Raw genomic sequence first — 21,139 nt, 5'->3', positions numbered from 1 at the left:
ATTCTTGTGTGTGGTTGTTCTAGATTCTAAGAAATAGTCTTATTACATTGCAGCCTTCCAGCAAGATGATTTATGGCTTTATCTAATTTTTCTGTTCATGCTTTGAAACGTAACACGCACAGAACTACGTTGTCTTGGTCTTTCCTGTGGTGAGGACTTCAGGAGCTCTAAGAGCTAGTCTTTATATGTTAACATGGTTTTAATTGAAGATATAGGTCTGTCATGCTCAACCACATCAAGTTTTTCTGTCCTGCTAGTCCTCAGTGCAAAGATTACTGCATGTGAGGTGGTGATCAGGCCCATACATTTCCAATGAAAAAAAGAGAACTGTTATTAGTTTTCTTGTTTTTATTATTTGGGATTTATTTATACAGATTTTTGTTTGGTTTATTTTTAACAGAATATCCATAACAAAGATCAAATCGGTTGACTACAATGCTCCAAATTCAGTGCTCCAGCTGGGGTGAAACTTGATTGGGTGGTGGTGGCTCAATGATACTTTCAAATGGAAAATGTGTTCACGTTCAGTGTATTTGAAACACAGTTTAGACACTGACAGATTGACTTAGGCAGAACAAATACCATTCTCTATTTCCAATCAACAGGCTGCTAGGATGACATTCTATCCCTCACTTAGAACACCACTTGGTACTTCTGTGACAACTTTCATCCAAAGATCTCAAAGTGCTATCTAAATATGATGCACCAGACACTCTCACACTACAGTGATGGGCACCATAGTAGTACCAAGGTAGAAATCTTATCCCCATTGCACAGATGAGAAAACTGAGGTACAGAGAAGAACCTTGCCCCAAGTCAGATAGTGAGTGAGCAACACAGCAGGAAATAGAAAAGGAGGACTTGTGGCACCTTAGAGACTAACCAATTTATTTGAGCATGTAGCTCACGAAAGCTTATGCTCAAATAAATTGGTTAGTCTCTAAGGTGCCACAAGTACTCCTTTTCTTTTTGCGAATACAGACTAACACAGCTGTTACTCTGAAACACAGCAGGAAATGGAACCCAGAGGTCCCATTAATATTCTGAGCACTACACCATAGCATTATGGCATGAATCATCTGTAACAATCAAACAAGCTTTAAACAAAGCTTTCACAAATATTCTGAATTAATTGGAGACCAAATCAAAACATGGAACAAAAAAACACTTTTCTGCTATTTAAAGGCAATATGCTCTGAATAATTTTTGAGCTCACCGCCATAAGTTACTTACTGGGACTGTGCTCAGGAGAGCCCTACATTCCCTAAGGCCTGGAGCTGCACCCGGTCTCCAACCCCGTAGTTACTCTGCCTTGGATTTCCTCGATTTGCTCACTCTTCCTTTTTTGCAGAAACACTTCCGGCAGCAGGACAGGCAGCACTTCAGAGAGATGAACGCGGTGACGAGCACGACAGCCAGGAGAAAAGCAATGACGTCCAGAGAGTGGTACTGGATCCAGTTGAGATCGTGGGCCGCAGGCCGCAAATGCGGGGCCCCCTTGTGTCTCATCACAAACTCCACCCAGTACACCGCGAGATCAAGGGGATGGATAGGTCTGTCGAGGTGAAGGGCTGAGAGATGCATGATATTTTCTTTATAGCTACAAAGAAAAGAAATGAAATGTTTTAAATACTTTTTTATTTAGAAAGTTAGAAGATTATTTATATCTACAGAAATAAATTCCACAGAGATTCCATCAGTTAACTTTCTTCTCATGCCATATGCCCTGAGGGCTTTATTCCCCTTCTGTGTCTTAAACCCTGTTAAGAAAAGGGAGACGCTTTACATAGCGTCCAGGCTGTGAACTGAGGCTGGCAGTGTTAACATCAACAAAGAAAGCAGCCAGTAGAGAAGGTTTAAGAGGAAAAATCAGGATCTTCGTTTTGGCTATGTTAAGCTTAAACTTCAGGGGGGCCTCCGGGAAGAGGTATCTCGAGGGCAGGCTGAAATGTGGGACTTGATGGGAGGAGACCAGTCAGGGCGGTTTTAAAATCATCGGCCGAGAGATAGTAGCTGAAGCTATGCAAGCAGATAAGGGCACCCAGGGACATGGTGTAGAAGAGAAGGCCAAGGACCAAGCTGTGTGCATTCTGCGGGAGAGAGGCAGAGGAGACTCCTCAAAACTCCCCTTTGTTGGGTTGCCTACACAAAACTGAGAATAGCTAGGTAGTTGGGGCACTCTTTCTTGCGCTGCCTGGTAAGGTCACATTTGTTTCCTTGTCCGTCCCACGTTGCTATCTACCTGCTGTCTCTTGCCTTATATTTGTATTGCAAGCTCATTGGGACAAGACACCATCTTTCTGTTCTGGGTTTGTACAGCACCTAGCACCGGAGGGTCCTGGCCCATATCTGGGTCTCAGCGCTATGATAATACAAATAATAAAGAGCAATAATGTACTAAGATATCCAAGAGAGACCAGTCCCAAGAAAGCCCAAGGGGAGCAGTGTCCAGTAGAAGGGAATAGCCAATGGCACTGAAACAGCAGAAGAATCAAGGAGGATAAGGATGGAGTATTGGCCCCAGATCTGGCCAGCAGGGGGTCATCAGTTGGGGAGGGCAGTCTTGAGTGGAGTGGAGAGGGTGGAAGCCAGACTGGCGAGGGATTGGAGGAAAGGAAGTCAAGACAGTAGCTATAAATCTCTGTTAGATAAATTTAGAGGAGAAAGGTGAAGAAAGAGTCAGCACTTGCAGAAATAGACAGGGTCTCTTGGAAGCCTTGAGAGTCCAGGGTGGGCTGCTTAATTATAGACAAACTATTAAAAAATGTCAAGTTCTCCTCACGCTGAAACCAATTGGCTCGTCCGCATTTACCCTGCTGTACCAGACAGCCACTCCAAATGTAACCTAATCTTGTGTGAGACAGCCAGCGTGGCAGGGTGAATCACCTCCATATGGCCCCTGGCAGTGAGTGGATCAAAATCTTTTCCTGGCTCCTTTCTGTACACGTTCCATCTGAGCTACCGTGCAAGCAAAGAGACCTCAATGGCCTGCCTTTCCTGCGTAATGCCCGGCTAAGCAGCGTTTGACTGGGCCTGGTGCTGCTGCTTGCGAACAGATAGAAAGATGAGTTGACTGAGAAAATTCTGGTCTATGTAGTAAATTAATGCTAGAGTTAGCTTCTATAAAACATGGCAGCTTGGCGATTTTAAGGTAATCCTTTAAGGACGTTCTGCAACAGAACCATAGCTTTGCTCGATAAACGCCAATGTATGGGGGTGACTATACAAATGAGATGACGTAATGGTGATATGCGCAGGACAGTTATTAATGCTTAGCCATCTTCGACGTTCCACAGCGTTTTGCTCACGTTCACTGTACATTACATCAAGTCAAGAAATCAGGCCAACCTCCCTCGAAAAACGTTCCAATAAAGCATTTTTGTTTGAAAACGTTCAGTGGAACCCTTGGGTTTTTTGATGAAAACTTGTGAAATGGAACAAACATTTCTTTTTTTGATTTTTTTTCTCTTTTCTCTGCTTTTATCTCCCTTTCTTGCCTAGAAAAGGAGGGGGAAAAAGAGGACACCACTACATTTTGATTGCTGTCTTTACATTCTCCAAGAAACTGGACGCTTTTGGCTTTAATCATGTGATGTACCTTGGAAAATTGCTTTCTTCCACTGTATATATGCCGCACCCACTTGCATCATCTCATTTGCGTACTCAAGCCCCTTCTAATACCTATAATTAGAGTCTGATGAGGAAAGTCCTTTAGTAATGGGGAAAATACTAGCCCCCTAATGCTAATACACTGGTGTATAAATCCTGATTGCTGAGTGATACATAACATCCTTAATATGACAAAGGTAGTTCTTAGTGTCAATTTAACTGGAAGCCAATGTGCCAGCATTATATTCGATAGCCCTAAAATGAAGATGCCACATTTATATCTCCTGTTACTGACCTTTTATCATTAATCACTGCATTCAATGCATCCGATAGGTCCTTAGAAGTCATTTCAAGTACATTCAGCGTCACTCCCGCACCCCGAGACTCTATCCGCTTAGCATTGTCCATCTGGTCTCCAAATAATGGCATCAGAACCATTGGCACTCCATTGCATATCCCCTCATAGATTCCATGTGAGCCTCCATGGGTGATAAAGGCACGGGCTTTGGGATGAGCTGTGAGGGAAAGGTACTATTACTGTAGTAGACTGCTTGCTCAGACATCTCTGGTTAATTCTTTAAGCTGCAGGAGACACAGTATTAGATGTGCTTTCGGTACAATGGCATCGGTGGTTATAAATATAGAATACAACAACACTGGAGTGCAGGTCACATAGGAATCGCTCCAAGACAATCTTCAGGATTACAATTATCAGTGATGGAGTGGACCTTAAGCTTAAACTTCAGGGGGGCCTCCGGGAAGAGGTATCTCGAGGGCAGGCTGAAATGTGGGACTTGATGGGAGGAGACCAGTCAGGGCGGTTTTAAAATCATCGGCTGAGAGAAGGTAGCTGAAGCTATGCAAGCAGATAAGGGCACCCAGGGACATGGTGTAGAAGAGAAGGCCAAGGATCAAGTTGTGTGCATTCTGCGGGAGAGAGGCGGAGGAGACTCCTTAAAACTCCCCTTTGTTGGGTTGCCTCAAGGTCTCAGAGGTTCCACTAGGTTTTGATAATCTTTGCAAAGCTTGGAATCGTCTGAAAAGCTTTTGAGATCTTGGAGTGAAATCCTGGCCCCACTAGAAATAATGAGAGTTTTGCCATTGACTTCTGTGAGGTCAGGATTTCACCCTTAGCCTTCAAACTTAGTTAATCTTTCTGTTCTCAGTCAGATCTTTCCTTTCCCTAGACTCATCTCTCTTCCCCCAAGTCCTGTCACCCTTACTCCTCCCCTCAATCTCTAACAAACTTTGGTCATTTTCCCGTTCTTCTCCCTCGCAATTCTCAGACCTCTCACTGGACTCCCCATAAGCTCTGACGTCAAGCAGACCCCTCCCCATTCTGGCTCCTGTTGAGAGGTCTGCAGTCTCTCTCTGGGACCCAGTGCATTCTCCGGTTTGAATTTGGCAGGTCTTGGTGCTTCACCTGTCAGCCACCTCTAGCAGGGACTGTGGACTTCTGGGAAGTGCAAGCGAACACGGGAGCTGCATCGAATAGGACATTGGTTCCAGTGAGACTGTGGGATTTAATGAGATCACCAGAGAGAAGAATGTATTTGAGGTGAGGAAGAGGGTGATTTCCCTAACTAAGGTCTGGGAATGGCTCCGACATAAGGGTGAGTTTATTTTTACAGAATCAATATGTCCACTTCTAGTAAAGATCTAATACAGGGGTTCTCAATGTTTTTCTTTCTGAGGCCCCCCTGAACAGGCTATATAAACTTCCGGACTCAGTGGGGAATTGGGAGGACTCGGGGCTCCAGGTCAGGGGTGGGCCCTCATGTATAGGCGTAATTTGACTTCTGTTGGGGGGGGCAGGGGCTGGTGAGGCTTGGACCAGCTCTGCACAGCAGGGTCCAGGGAGGCAGCACCGTCTCCACCCCCTTACTCACCTCAGCAGGCCACCCAGCCTGTCTGGGTTGTGTGTGGTGGAGGTTCAGCTCAAAAAGTTAAAAACTGGTGAGGGTGCAGGCAGGGGGCAGCTAGGGGCTCTGGGCAGCTCAGGGTGTATGTAGGGGGGAACTAGGGGCTCTGTGTGGGCAGGAGGGTAGCTCAGGGTGCAGGCAGGGGGGTAGCTAGGAGCTGTGTGCGGGTTGGGGGGTAGCTCAGGGTGTAGGCAGGAGGTAGCTAGGGGCTGTGTGGTAGGAAGGCTCCCCTGTGGTCGCTGCTCCCCAAGGGATCTGCCAGCCCCAGTGCGGGGTCACCCTACCTGGGCAGCTCTTACCGGCCGCGTGATCTGAGGAGCAGCCGCAACCCTGGGCACCAGCAGCAGACGGGGAAATGCCAGGGCTGCCTGCTCCATGGCACCAGCCAGAGCAGCAGCTGCCGTGCACTGCCCGACTCCAGCTTCCCATGTCTGACCTGGCCAGGGGGTGGGGCCTTGGGGGCGAGAAGAGGAAGTGGGGGGCATGGAGCTGCCCCCCGGAGTGCCGCATTCTGGGGGGCAGTCAGTGGAGGTGGCAGCCAGTGCTCGGGGTTTCAGCCCCGCAGTGGGGGGTGCCGGGGCTTGGGGTTTCTGTTGCGGAGTCCCACAGCCCCCCTGAAAGGGCTCGTGGACCCCCAGGGGGCCACGGACCCCCGGTTGAGAACCGCTGATCTAATAAACCCTATGTACAGTAGTTACCATGTGAATAAAACAAAGCTCAGTCTATAAGTATCTACCTGGGGGGGAAATGTCATCATCTAGCAGACAAAGGTATAACACGAGGTAATGGCTGGAGGATGAAGCTAATCAAAATTAGAATAGAAATAAGGCAGAGATTTGTAGCAGTGAGGCTAATTAACCAGTGGAACCCAAGGCTGTGTGCAGACAGCCCATAGCTGCTTCGGGGGGGGGGGGGGGTGCAGAGTGAAGGCAGCTGGCTTCAGCAGTGTTACTGAGCATGCTCAGTACAAGCCAAGCTGCAAAGGGGCGAGGGGTGGGCATATGACCCTGCATGCCCCCGCCCCCCACGCATTGCCTCTGTTGTAGGGGATTCTACGTCACTGGCCATTTTAAAATCAAGACTGGAGGTTTTTCTAAAAGATCTGCTGTGGTTTCAAACAGGGATTAATCTAAGGAAGTCCAGTGTTATACAGGAGTTCAGACTAGATGATCACAATGGTCCCTTATTCATAGACTTTAAGGCCAGAAAGGACCATCATGATCATCTAGTCTGACCTCCTTCACATCACAGGTCACGGAATCTCACCCGGCCACTCCTGTAACACACCCATAACCTCTGGCTGAGTTACTGAAGTCCTCAAATCATAGAATCATAGAATATCAGGGTTGGAAGGGACCCCAGAAGGTCATCTAGTCCAACCCCCTGCTCGAAGCAGGACCAATTCCCAGTTAAATCATCCCAGCCAGGGCTTTGTCAAGCCTGACCTTAAAAACCTCTAAGGAAGGAGATTCTACCACCTCCCTAGGTAACGCATTCCAGTGTTTCACCACCCTCTTAGTGAAAAAGTTTTTCCTAATATCCAATCTAAACCTCCCCCACTGCAACTTGAGACCATTACTCCTCGTTCTGTCATCTGCTACCATTGAGAACAGTCTAGAGCCATCCTCTTTGGAACCCCCTTTCAGGTAGTTGAAAGCAGCTATCAAATCCCCCCTCATTCTTCTCTTCTGCAGGCTAAACAATCCCAGCTCCCTCAGCCTCTCCTCATAACTCATGTGTTCCAGACCCCTAATCATTTTTGTTGCCCTTCGCTGGACTCTCTCCAATTTATCCACATCCTTCTTGAAGTGTGGGGCCCAAAACTGCACACAGTACTCCAGATGAGGCCTCACCAATGTCGAATAGAGGGGAACGATCACGTCCCTCGATCTGCTCGCTATGCCCCTACTTATACATCCCAAAATGCCATTGGCCTTCTTGGCAACAAGGGCACACTGCTGACTCATATCCAGCTTCTCGTCCACTGTCACCCCTAGGTCCTTTTCTGCAGAACTGCTGCCTAGCCATTCGGTCCCTAGTCTGTAGCTGTGCATTGGGTTCTTCCGTCCTAAGTGCAGGACCCTGCATCATGTAAAGGATTCAAATTACAGCGAATCCACCATTTACTCTAGTTTAAAGCATCGAGTGACGTGACCCGTGCTACAGAGGAAGGCAAAAAACTCCTAGGTTCTCTGCCAATTGGACCTGGGGGGAAATTCCTTCCGGACCTCAAATATGGCCATCAGTTAGACCCTGAGCATGTGGGCGAGACCCACCAGCCAGACACCTGGGAAACAATTTTCTGCAGTAACACAGAGCCCTCCCCCTCTAGTATTCCATAACCAGCCCTTGGGGATATTTGCTAATAGCAGTCGTAGATGGGCCAAATGGCTTTTTAGGCAATCTTATCACACCATCCTCTCCATAAACTTCTCAAGCTCAGTCTTGAAACCAGTTAGGTTTTTGTCTCTGCTGCTCCCCATGGAAGGCTGTTCCAGATTTTCACTTCTCGGATGGTTAGAAAACTTTGTCTAACGTCAAGCCTTAACTTTGCTGATGACCAGTTTATATCCATCTGTTCTTGGGCCAGCACTAGTGCTTAACTTGAATCCCTCCGTGGTATTTATCCCTCTGCTGTATTATAGAGAGGCCCTTCTGGCCTTGCAATCTACAAACCTATGGTATTTATGACTATTCCCTTAGAGCTTTATCAAATTCAAAGAAACCTACTTAATTGTTGCCAGTAGCGCCCTCTCCTGCCCAGACTTACCAAGTAGATCATTCTGTGGTAGCCATTTGATTAGCTTTGTGTTGTTTGCAAGGTTGGGGGGTGTTTCTCCAGTGTACCTCCAAAGAACCTTTGGGAAATGATAAATGCAGCATCAATATTAAGAACTTGCCTCTTACAGTTCTTCTGCTGTTGCTTCTTCCTGTAAACTGTGCTGTACAGCAGAGCAGATAAGCCCATGATGGACAAAATCTGTTTTGTGAAGGTTTGTGCTGAGCAGCGGAGATGGGGTTTTGTTTTGACATAAGAGGGGAGGGGGCAGGTTTTTGCTTATTGAAGCTATTTGTTGTGTTAAGTGTTATACCATACATAAGTAAAAAAAAAAAATAATAATACAGAATCGTAACCAGTGACTCTATTCCAATATTGTATTCAACAGCTATGCTAGAGAGATTCTTTTCCTCTTACGGTCTGAGGTATTGTTCCAAAGGCTTCAGCAATCTGCTTGGCTTTCTTCATGGGAATCTCAGAGACCATTGAGCCCAAGGAGAAGACCACAAAGCCGTGTTCCCCAGAGGCATTCACAATGCTTTCAAATTCCTGCAAATACAAAGAAACCTCCAGTCAATGCTTTCCATTCGAATCCATGTCACAGGGCCATAATTCTGGTGCTTTGCAATCAAAGGGATCTCACCTTGACTAGCCTGGAAAGGAAATAATGTTAACAGGCAAAATAATTCACTGTGGTCTGATCCTATAAACATGTATGCATGCGATCGTCCTATGGGACAGCTCCTAAGAGTAAAGATTTTGTGTGCAAGTGTTTGCAGGATTGGGGCATAAAATATGGAAATAATTAAAGGTGTAGTGTACTAAATAAATAAAATATATGAAAGAATTCAGGTTCTGTTCAGTAAAGGAAGGTGCAATGCAAACCAAGTCATATATTTCCTGGCACCCAAAAGCAGCTAAATGCATTGTTTTCTGTTGACACACCAAAGGTGTCAGGAAATTCAGGCTTAGGTCTGAGGTTTTTCTTTTCAAATCATACAGTTGTGGAAACACGGTTGGTGTTTTTAAAGCTTAATGACATAAACAATGGCTTGAAAAAAGAGGCATTTTTACATTCCTGATTTATCGGTTCTGTCTGGATCTTAAGAATATTGAAAATCCTGTAATTTAATTTTCTTTTAAATAAAAAAAAAGCTTTCACAGTTGCCTAGACATAGACAGGTGGAAGATTTTGAGACTCGTACCGCCCAGAAAGGGCTAAATAGGAATCTGCAACTACCTGTGATGACCTAAACAAAGGATTCTGACCAAGTGAAACGCTAACTGCAAGGGCAAGTGAACCAATAAATGTCCTATTTCTTACCAATGTTTTTTCCTTAAAGCCTGGGGAAGAGGGAATGCCAGAATATTCATTTCAATTCAGACCCCTTTCAAAAGTTTTCCAGGAGGCACTGATGAGTCTTGAAACAACATGGAGCGTGAAAGGCAAACTTGTTAAATAAATATTGTGTATAGTTATGAGTTGCCCTGTCAATCTACTGAGTCTAGCGCATTTTTAACCATCTCATTCTCTGTCCCCCATCAGTATTCTGAGTTCCATGCCTCTCTATTACAACTACTTTATGTGAGGATGGTTCTTCATCTCTGAATGTCAGGTGGTTAGTCTGTCAAAATGAGGCTAGTACCCACCTACCTTGTATGAAAGCTGTCAATTAATGTCTGTCCTACTCTTAGCAAATAACTTCATGAAAGGTGCCACTCTAATAGTGCAAAGTTTCAATATTATTTGGTATGCTGGGTGACCCCACAAGTCTCGTGAAGAAACATATGAAATGAGAATATTCTAGACAGTAAAACACTAGCCTTCCATGTCTCATTTGTGGACAACTGAGGATCTCTCATTATATAAGTGACTACTTATGACTCTAAGAGAGGATGCTTTTCTAAGCCCTTCCATGCTGTCGCTTCCTTACTTTTATTTTGTTTTAACCAATAGAAGCATTATCTAATAGTGGGTGCTAGTAGGATAGTCCAGTTTTAATTGTAAAAAAGAACTAACCTGAGATAATGGTTTCTCCTGGCCACAGTTTATGCCTCCAATTAAAACCATGTTGGGCATCACAGGCCTCGGATACTCAAACACAAAGTCATATCTCAACAGCCAAATAGATGCATGACTTAAAAGCTCTGGCACTGTCAGATCTTGTTGAAGGAACTCCCTGATCAGATCTTCATGGGATGAATAAAGAAGGGAACAACTCAAGAACTCTGCTGAGCTGACTAAGACGTTCCACACACGCTGGGGAAATGCCATGTGGTCTGTATAGCTGGTGAAGAATTTGGGGACATAAGAAGCAGGGTTTGGACACTGGGTGGCCTGAAATTCGAACCCACAGGGAATTCCCCGTGAGAAGTAAACAGAAGGTAGGGACAAATATTCGGCTACTATTTGTCCACATAGAAACATAGGATCTATCAAGACAGCATCAAATGCACTGTCTTTGAGGTAGGTGATCAGCTCTTTGTTGGACAGAAGCTGTTTGCAGGAACTGAGTAAGTGTGCTGTAATATTTCCTATTCTTGCAAATGTTTTCGTGATCTTTTCCAGGAAAGGTTGAGGTGCAAATATATGATGCCCCAGTCTTTTAAATTCGGCTTCCAAGTATTCCTTGGTGTACGGCACAGAGTATGTCTTCACTGTATAATGCTCCGATGGCTGAATCTGAATGCTTGCTTCTGGCACAACCGCTACTATTTCATGTCCTCTCTGCCAAAGCCGCCATACTACTGAGTGCATGCTGAACCAGTGACTGCCATCTAGGGGAATCATCAATAGCTTTCCCCCTTCCGAAAGGCTCCAGAGGGGCAGAACTAGTAGAAGCCAGGCAGGTAGGTGACGAACCCCTTGAAGCAGAGAAGCCATCTCCCTAGATGAAGACTTGTGCTGCAGTCAGTCAAGACAGGTTTTAGATGCATACTCAACTATTCCAGGCAACACAGAAATTGTTTTACGACCGGGCTTCCAACCCTTATTCCTTCATATCTTAAGCTAATGTTTGGTTTCCAATGAACTGTATGTTTACAGGAGCCTGAGTGAGGCATTTTTTAACTTTTAGCTGGTGAAAGGTTGGTTGTGCAATCTGGCTGGACAGCAAAGGAGCAGAAAAAATGGGAGCAATGCAGGGAAATGTTGGTTTCCTGGGTTTGGGCGTAATTTCAACATTAAGATGCTGGTGTGGGATGTTTCATTCCAAGATCTACTAGAATTGAGAATGTGAGAGAACACTTTGCCAGCATTGCATGTGGTTATTAACTTATGGTTAATTATGCATAGAACTGAGCGCATAATTGATTTTTCAGTTTTTTGTTTCCAGGTGTGTTTTTTTTACCCTTGTTTGTTTTTAAATAAATCTAGCTAAATTTCAAAATGAAACATCATTTTGAAATGAAAAATTGAAACAAAACATTTCAACTTTTGGGGGGAATTCCCCCCCCCCCTTTTTGTTAGTTTGAAACTATTTGCATATTTCAATCCAAATTCACCAAATTGCATTTGTTGGTGAATAAACTATTCATCCTAAAACTCCCAGCTCTAATTATCCACTCCCTGAGGTGACTCTGTGCAGGTCAATTGGACAACAGACGCACAAAGAAGCTGTACAGCTGCTCAAGGTGTTGGTTTTGTACTTTCTGCTCCTGCTTTAAACAAAAAGATATTGAAAATCATTAAGATTCACTTGTTTGCTGTCTACCCCATAGTCTGTCAGACTCAGCTCATGGTGGAGTATCTTGGCAATGATCCAACGGATAAGGGTGTTTTGTTGGACCACAAATGATGCTAACTTTATTATTAGTATCATCCTGACTGTTTGTATTATACTCCCTCTTACTGATTCTGTCATTAGGACACAGCTACGCCACCCCTGGGGAGGAACTCCAGTATTTCAGTTTGAGAGTGGCACATATTCTCATTATGGAGTGACCCTCGTCTCACCTGAGTTAAAGGTGAAACGAGATTTCCATTATATTCCAGTGCTGATCATGACATGCATCCCCAGTCATTGCCCAAATGAAATACACTTTAAAATGTCACAAATGTGAGCCTGTGCCCAGCTGGTTGCTTTTTCAAAAGTCTGAAACAAAATGAGTGTGCTTCAAAAATGAGGTATTTGTGTTCCCTAGAAATGATCTTCATTGCCTCTGGCTCCTATCTCAGAAATGACTTATTAGGCTATGTCTACATTAGCACTAATTATGGCTGGAACAATCCCCTGGGGGCTATTTTTGCAGCCAAGGATCAACAGAATGCAGCATGTTCCTCTTACATCCCCGACACGTCCCTATCTCCAAGCAGGCATCATAGAAACAGATATTCTGGTTTTGCAGCACTGGGGGAGTCTCTAAATGCCCCTCAGGCAGCTTGAAGTCCCTACAGCCTGTCCCGTTGTGGTAATTCCACATAACCTTTGCACAGATACCTAAAGCACCACATACCATTTTTTAAAACCCCATAATCCAAATGTCACAAGCTAAGCAAATCCCAGAGGGGTGGGGGGAACCCAAAAAACCTAAACTGTTATGACAGAGCTGATATTAGGCACCCGAAGCAGAGGGACGGGCGCAGAAGACTAGAATGCCGTTATTATAAACAAAGAGTGGAAAGCTCAGATATTCTGGGTTAAAGTTACTCTTTTAACTCGTCCCATATAACCCTTTTGCCTCTTTTGATACGAAGGTATGGTGCAGGCACAATGGACGCTGTGGGAATCAGCACCATGGGGACTCAGCTGCTTCCTTGTAAGAGTCTTTGATCAAAATGGCCCCACTTTTACTATGCCACCTGCAGCGCACAACTGGAAAAGAATGTATACAGCTCCAGCCCAGAGGCTCCAGAAGATGGAGCCAATGCGCTGGGAATAATAGGTTACAGCAAGCATGTCGGAGAATCATTTTCAATCAAGGCCTCAAAGGACCTTTACTTCCATGCTGTAGAAATTGTCCTGAAGCAATAACAATTGATTTAAGGACACTGACTATCCCTCCTCACTCGCGCCTCCACTTTCTCATCACTTGAGTCAACGCTTGTGAGGTCATCAAGACCTTGGCTCATGTGTAATAAGCCATAAAAATGATGTTTTCACTTGGATCCCGTCGGATCTCACACACGCACACAAGATAATAATTGAGCCTACAGAAAAACCCATTAAATAATTTTGTAATATTTTCAGCTTTTTAAAAATAACTTACAAACCTTGGATAATGGTTTCTTCTGTTCACAGTTGGTGCCTCCTATGAAGACCATGTTGGGCATCACTGGCCTGGGATACTCAAACACAAAGTCGTATCTCAGCAGCCAAATGGATGCTTTGCTGAACAGTTCCAGTATTGTTACCTCTCTCTGAAGAAACTCAGAAGCCAGGCTCTCATATTGTGAATAGAACAGGTAACAAAGTAAATTCTCTGCAGCATTGACTAATAGGTTCTTCACGCGCTGGGTAAATGTCATGTGGTCGGAATTGGATGTGAAAATCCTCGGGACGTAAGAAATAGGATTGGGACACTGAGTGGCTTTGAAGTCCAAGCCACATGGAAGTCCACGCATGAAGTACACGGAGGGAACTGAGAGATATTCAGCAATTATTGGTCCACATGGTAACACAGGATCCATAAGGACAGCATCAAACTTGCTGTCCTCAAGGTATTTGATCAACTCTTTGTTATATAAGAAATGCCTGCAGGCAGATGACAACATGGTTGTAAATAGTGATACGATTTTAAAGACGCTGGTAAATTTCTCTGGAAACGGCAGGCCGACAAAACTGTGATGTCCAATTGAATGGTAAAATTCATCCAACGATTCCTGTGTGTAAGGCACTGGATGTGTTTTTATTGTGTAATAGTCTGATGTTCCCATGAGCAAGGTGGCTTCTGGTATTACAACAACAACATGGTGCCCTCTTTTCCCAAGCACTTCCTCCGCCACTCGCATGCTGAGCCAGTGACTCCCATCTTGAGGCACAACCAGCAGTTTCCCACCTTTGGCAAAACTCCACAAAGCGAGAAAAAGAGCCAGCCGAGCAGTTCCCTGCTCTCCTGACATGGCCGCTGCTGTGCTGCTAGGAGTAAAAAACCCAGCTTTCACCCCCCAAAAACCTTCCAAGCAGCGTTTAAAGGCAGAAGTCGCTGAGATTGCAGCTATGTCTGTGACCTTTAAGCCCAATTAATTCTCAACTCTAGAAACCCTTCTCAGCGAATATTTTACTTGACGCACAATGCTTTAAACTGTGATAAAAGGGGGGATGTTAAACAAGACTGAACAGATGCCAGCAGTGCCACTGGAGTTTGTTACGTGCAAACACAACTCCTCTATCAGCATTTCGTGTTCTTAAATGAGTCAGCATAAATCGAGAGGTCACAGGATCTCTTAGCAGGGTTGGTGTGGGCCAGGATTGGTTCAAGAACCTCAGGGTAGGTCTACACAGCAGTTAAACACCTACCGCTGGCCCATCTCAGCTGACTCAGGCTCATGAGGCTCAGGCTATGGGCTGTAAAACTGCAGTGTAGATGTTTGTGTTCTGGGTGAAGTCGTTAAATGCCGACAGGTGGCACGTGTCAGCGATGGGTGTCTAACTGCAGTGTAGACATACCCTTTGAGCGCAGTTGTGTGCTCTGTACCTGGCTCAAGCCCAGACTACTAGCCTCGCTCACCAGAAATAACCTTGAGGAAATTGCTCTCTTCCTCATCTGCGGCAAGACAGTGGTGACAGATACAACTAAGGCGGGATACAGGCGAGGAGAGCACAGTTCTTGCACCAATCCTGAAGGCTGCTGTCCACACAGTCCCTAGGTCTGAAAGGGGCAATGTGGGAGGGCATTTCCATGCTGGAATTTCGGAACCCCTTGAAGTCCTGAGCCTGGAGGGTGTACACAGAGGGTTACAGCTTTTAAGGGAGTTAGAGCTAGATCCACAAAGGGACTGAGTATTACAATGCCTCAATGCTAGGCGCTCAGTGGAATTCACAGCCCTGAGCTCGGTGCCCAGGCATTGTATGGGGAGCATTAGGGACCAAAGAAAGGGATTCTCAGAAGCCAGCAAGCCAAGCGGAGAGCAACCTAGGCTATGTCTACACTATGGACCTTACAGTGGCACGGTGCTGCTGTAAGATCTCCCATGTAGCCACCCTCCTGCCTGCGTCCGTAAACCACCCCCAAAGAGCAGTGTTAGCTATGTCATCAGAATCCAAGAAGATCAGGGTTGGAAGAGACCTCAGGAGGTCATTGAGTCCAACCCCCTGCTCAAAGCAGGACCAATCCCCAACTAAATCATCCCAGCCAGGGCTTTGTCAAGCCAGGCCTTAGAGGTTTTTAAGGATGGAGATTCCATCCCCTCCCCAGGTAAGAGAAGGGTCTCCCCCGCCCACATAGCGCTAGCCACACCAACACTTTTGTCAGTGACATTTCTTCTAGTCAGGGGGATGCTTTTTCACACCCCGACCAACAAAATGTTACCAACAAAAGTGCTGGTGTGGACAAAGCCCTAAGCTAGCCGGAAATGCTGAGGAGAGGCATAAGCCCCAGTAATCAAACTCTGGGCCAGGGTGAGGTGCCTCTCCGCCTGTGAGGATTCACAGCCCTGAACCCTGTCCCAGAGCTAGCTCCTAACCCAGTCCATTCTCACAGAAAGCCACTGTGAGAGACTGACTCTGTGGCCCCTGGGGAGGGCCCTCATGCCAAACTGGGAGGGTCAAGTTCCTGAACTAAGAAATCTGTAATTGTTTATACAAAGTCTAACAGGAGAGAGAGACAGACACCTGAGAATACCCAATAGCCTGGTCGTAGGAGCACCCACCTAGAATGTGGTTAGACCTAGACCTGATTCACATTTCTGTGCCAAAGCAGGTGGGGGTAGGGGATTCAAACGCAGGTCTCCCACATCTCAAGTAAGTGCCCTAACCATTGGTATAATGGGACTGGGGGACACACCCTCCCACTCTTGCTTTGACCATCTTTTATACAGGTTAAGCATATTCTGAGTTCATCTACTGGATGGGCCACACAGCAAGTGTGTGTGTGTAGGGGGGAGATGCCTCATCTGAGAATCCTACTGGGGTTTAAGTATGAGCCACTGGGCCGAATAGTTCAGCAGGATCAGGACTTAGCACACGCCCACCAGTGAAGACTATTATTTTATCTACTTCAATGAGTGCACCTAATCAAACTGATTTGTGGACATGCTGATGTACCTCACTCACCCTGATATGATGATAAACTTCACAGTGAGCACGGATTTCAAAGACATGACTAGGGAGAGATGCAGGAAATAAGTAATAAGTAGCCAAAGCAAATCGTGGCGTGATTAGCTTATCAAAACCATAATACGAGATATGATATGTAAACAATTTCTTTTGCTGTGATTTGCTCTCTGCTTTTAAAATATCTTGTGCTAATAAGATCAAGAGTCTTAGACTGTAGCTTGGATATCTTCTCACAGGTCACCCTACAGACAACAAAAGCCCTCCAGTGTCAAAGGAGCAGTAGTGAAGAAGGAAAGGGTCATCAGACTTCACCTCCCTTAGGTTCTCAGTCAGCAAGGCCTGGGCTAAAGAAGCCTTCTCCCAGAAGGAGCCAAGCAGGACTGCATCTCTTGTGGTTCCAGGAGAGAGATGCTGAAGGACCAGAAAGGCCCTGTAACTTTATGGAGGAGCAGAAAGCAGTTGTGTTTTCAATCAGAAATCACTAAGGCCCAGACCCCCAAAGGGAAATAAGCACCTAAAGACCTTTGAGGATCTGGGTCTAGGACTCTGGTTGTCTCTCTTTGAACTCTAAGCCCTATTGACATTCAAGTTAAGTTTTTATTTAGAGAGACAATGTGGGTGAGGTAACATCTACTATTAAACCAATGTCTGCGGGTGAGAGAGACAAGCTTTCAAGCTACGCAGAGCGCTCCAATATCCTGGTACCAAACACGGCTCCAACACTGCAAACATACTTAGAAAGATTCATATAGTTAATATATAACGTTATAAACTAGGGAAAATCAAGAACGGTAAGCAATGGTTAACTGATAACAGGAGTGTCCGTGGAGTGTAAGTGATATATTAACAAACCACCTCCCGTCATGTCAGTGAGGTACAATGATTCAGCACAACTAGCCCAATCTTTACACCCCCGAGGCTGCTGAAGTTCGTAGCAGGGGTACAGTGGGTCAGGGTTGTTTGAAGAAGCTCACACAGCAATTGACTGCATTACACCTTGCTCAAGCCCAAACTACTTCAGTGTATGGAGGAAGCCATTTCCCTCGTTTCTACATAGAAATTTCATTTACTCTCTGTAATACGATTCCAGGAATGTCTCCCTGAAGCCTCAGCTGTCTGCTGACTCAGTGGTTGAGAGCTCTTTTTCGGTTGAGAATATCACCAGGTGGAATCATCACGGGGTTCTGTGGTGTTACCATCAAATTTTTAGTTCTCAGCCATTTTGGGCTATTTTTACACACAGGACTTTGGAAGTGACACAAGTGCGCCGGCAGGGGCTTTCAGCTACTTGTAGTTGCAATCTGACATCCCCTGTATGGCACTTCCAGATACCCTTCTAAGCGCAACATTGACATGCATTCTCCACTGTCCTCTACCCAGGGAACAGGTGGGATGGGGGCCCCCCATAGCAGCATGGCTCATGAGAAAACCATGCTGCCAGGATGAAGCGCTACAGAGCAGCATGAAGGGGACTCATCTATTTAACATCTCAACACAGGAAATATTTGTAATTAGTCTCAGTCTAATAGATAGAGCCTGGTGGTTTTTGCCAAAGCGAATAATACTAAATACAACAACAAACAACTTATACTACGAAATAAAACTAAAAACTCCCCCTGCAATGGGGACTCCTGCAGCTCTTTTGCCACAGGGGGTGGGCCTACTCCCTGCTCCAGGAGCTGAGACCTGTCACGCAGGGTTGCCAAGCCATGTACTCATCATGACAGAAGGGTGACCGGGCCGAGTGGCACTGTGACCCCAGGCATCAGGCTGGCGTGCCCAGGGCAGGGAATGAGTCCCCATGGGACAGATGCCACCACTGTGGGGTGAAGGTAGGACGGGCTCACTCTCATACCTCCACCCAGAGGCTTTCCACTCCCACCCGCCCTGTACGTCCCGCCTGGGCCCAACCACCCCCAACAGGGCCTGCCACGATAACACAAAATAAAATGAAATGCCCAAAAAGCACAATGACAAATGATAAATAAAAATAATTTCCTGGCTCTCTGATACTAGCTGCATGGATTTCATTTTGAAAAATGGCTTGTGATTTGGGTGCCTTAATTTTGAAGCAGCTACCTTGAGCTCTCTTACAAAGGCCTGGTTGTCAGAGGGTGGCTGATCAGCACTTTCTGAAAATCAGGCCTCTTTGAGGTGTCACAAATTGGGCATCCAAAAATGGAGGTCCCCAAAGTAAGTTGCTTTTCAAAAATGCAGGCCATGTGTTTTTCTCTAAACCACATAAAACGTACATTAATAGATGTAATGCAGAAAACATACCTGAGTAATTTGTAATGATTCCAGCAACATTATGATCTAAAAAGAAATTACCTGAGATAATTTTTTCTTCTGACCACAATTGATGCCTCCAGTGAAGACCATGTTGGGCATCACTGGCCTGGAATACTCAAACACAAAATCCTATCTCATCAGCCAAACAGAGGACTGACTTAAAAGCTCTAGGACAGTCAAATTTCTTTGAAGAAACTCAGATGCTAGACTGTCAAACTGAGAATATGTAAACTTGCAAATCAAGAACTCCAGTGACGCAAATAATAAGTTTATCACACGCTGGGTAAGTGACATGGTCTGTGTAGGAAGTAAAAAAAATTGGGGATATAGGAAGGAGGGTCTGGACACTGAGTAGCCTTATCCCAACTACAGGGCATTCCACGCAAAAAGTTGACAGAAGGGATGGAAAGATATTCAGCAACTATTGATCCACAAGGTAACACAGGATCTGTAAAGACGGCATCAAACTGAACCTCTTCAACGTAGTTCACCAATTCTTTGCTCAGCAAAAAGTGCTTAGAGATGGCAAACATCATAGTACTAAAGTTGGTGAGCGTTTCGTGTGCTGTGAAAACTCTCTTCAGAATAGGTCCATCAAAAATATGATAACCGAAGGACTGGAAGTAGACATCCAAATCTTCCTGTGTGGGGGGCACTGGGTGTGTTTTCACTGTGTAATATGCTGACGTTCTCATGAGTAACTTCTGGCCCAAGAGCTACTATTTCATGTCCCTTCAGGCTGAGTTTCTCTAGCACCTGACTCATGCTGAGCCTGTGACTTCTGTCCACAGGCATCACCAATAGCTTTCTACCTTCAGCGAGACTGCAGAAAGCCAGACAAAGAAGTAACCTAGAAACAACTGAACACCATGACTGGGAGGAAGGAGCCATGTTCTTAGTAGTAGGGAGGGAAAAAGCTTCCACCACAAGGTGCTGAACACTGACTTATACAAGAGAACAATGGTCACCAAAGCTTACTCCTTACAAAGTAAATGTTTACCTAGGTTCAGACAAAGATCAGATTAACTAGGAGTTTGTCATCATACAAATTAAGCAATGCCAACGCTATGCAAAGGTAGGACTACTATGTTATTTTGATGGAATGCTAGCGCAGGACTTGCTCTTTGGTTCCTAAGAATTAAATTTAAAATAAGTGTTCGCACGAAGTAGAAAAAGAGGATTGGAACATTACTGGTGGCAGGGTGGGGAGGGAAGAGGGGAAGATTTATAGAACAGAGAACATAGAAGTTGCAGAGGATTCTTCTTGTAGTTTCTTTCCTTGACACTCAGACACCTGTGAGTAGGATCCTCTTCATTCCAGCAGCAAGTAAGGGCTTTATGCTTATGAAACTTATACTAGCAAACAGCAGATGTGAAAGAGGGAGCTGCCAGAGTCCATGGACAACATGCTAACGGAAATCCCAGCACCTTTCCCCAGCATGAGGGTGCCGCCCCAGGCAGGGGCGGCGAGTTATATTCCCTTGTGGTGCTCGGGCTCCAGCAATATTCAGGGCTGGGGGCCCTGCTCCACCAATGTTTGGAGCTGGGTCTCTCCCCCAGCCCTGCCTGGAGCGGCCTCCGCCCCGGAGCGTCCGCCCCCCCCCAGCCCCCGCCTGCCCCCCCGACCCTCGGAGCACCCCTGCCTGAGGGAAAGCGGCGCACAAGAGCAACCCGCCAGCAGGCTGAGGCAGGTGCTGCGGCTACTGCCCCCCCGGAGGGGGAGGGGGAGAGCGAGGGGGCACACACGTGGGCACACGCTGCCCTCCCCTCCCCTCTACCGGCACCAGGCGCCGAGGGGGCTTCCGGCAGGAGACCTCTGGAGCGGACCCCCTTGACTCACCTGAGCAGCTGCTGGGGCTTCGGTGAGCGTTTGGCCCTGTGATCCACCCCCCCACAGCCACCACTCCTGCAATCACTGGGCAAGGGGCAGCCCCAGCCCCAGTGAAGCTATGGCAGGGGAGCAGGGGAGGAAGGAAGCCACATGTGATGGCAGTCCCCTCCCCTCCAGCACCCACCACCCCCTCCCAGAGCCCACACCCCCTCTCCAGCCCCCAAACTCCCTCCCAGAGCCTGCACCCCCACCCCCTCCTACACCCCCAGCCCCTGCCCAGAGCCTGCACCCAGCTCTCTGCACTCCCTCCCGGAGCCTGCACCCCTCCACCCATCCTGCACCCCAGCCCGGAGCCTGCACCCAGCACCCAAACTCCGTCCCACAGCCTGCACCCCCACCCCCTTCCCACACACACCTGCCTGCACCCAAACTCTGTCCCAGAGCCTGCATCCTTCACCCCCTCCTGCACCCCCAAACTCTGTCCCACAGC

General features: G+C 46.4%; 1 protein-coding gene across 6 annotated transcripts in view; it reads right to left on the bottom strand.

Moving 5' to 3' along the window:
• Positions 1 to 330: 330 nt before the first annotated feature.
• The window catches only part of LOC140895926 (UDP-glucuronosyltransferase 1A6), an 87,954-nt gene continuing 67,145 nt past the window's right edge, over positions 331 to 21,139 (bottom strand). For 4 of the 6 annotated variants that reach the window (XM_073306869.2, XM_073306865.2, XM_073306867.2 and 1 more), the window contains exons 2-5: positions 8,728 to 8,859; positions 8,302 to 8,389; positions 3,905 to 4,124; positions 331 to 1,600 (exon numbers count right to left, since the gene is read on the bottom strand). In XM_073306869.2, the coding sequence (XP_073162970.1) occupies positions 1,303 to 1,600; positions 3,905 to 4,124; positions 8,302 to 8,389; positions 8,728 to 8,859 (738 nt within the window). In that variant the 3' untranslated portion in view covers positions 331 to 1,302. Of the gene's footprint in view, positions 1,601 to 3,904; positions 4,125 to 8,301; positions 8,390 to 8,727; positions 8,860 to 10,330; positions 11,293 to 13,522; positions 14,419 to 21,139 lie in introns of those variants that run through there. The other 2 variants (XM_073306871.2, XM_073306868.2) reach the window with 2 other exon arrangements.

Source organism: Lepidochelys kempii, chromosome 11 (genome assembly GCF_965140285.1).
Source record: "Lepidochelys kempii isolate rLepKem1 chromosome 11, rLepKem1.hap1, whole genome shotgun sequence".
NCBI classification, from domain to species: Eukaryota; Metazoa; Chordata; order Testudines; family Cheloniidae; genus Lepidochelys; species Lepidochelys kempii.
This window is presented reverse-complemented; position numbering and strand designations above follow the sequence as displayed.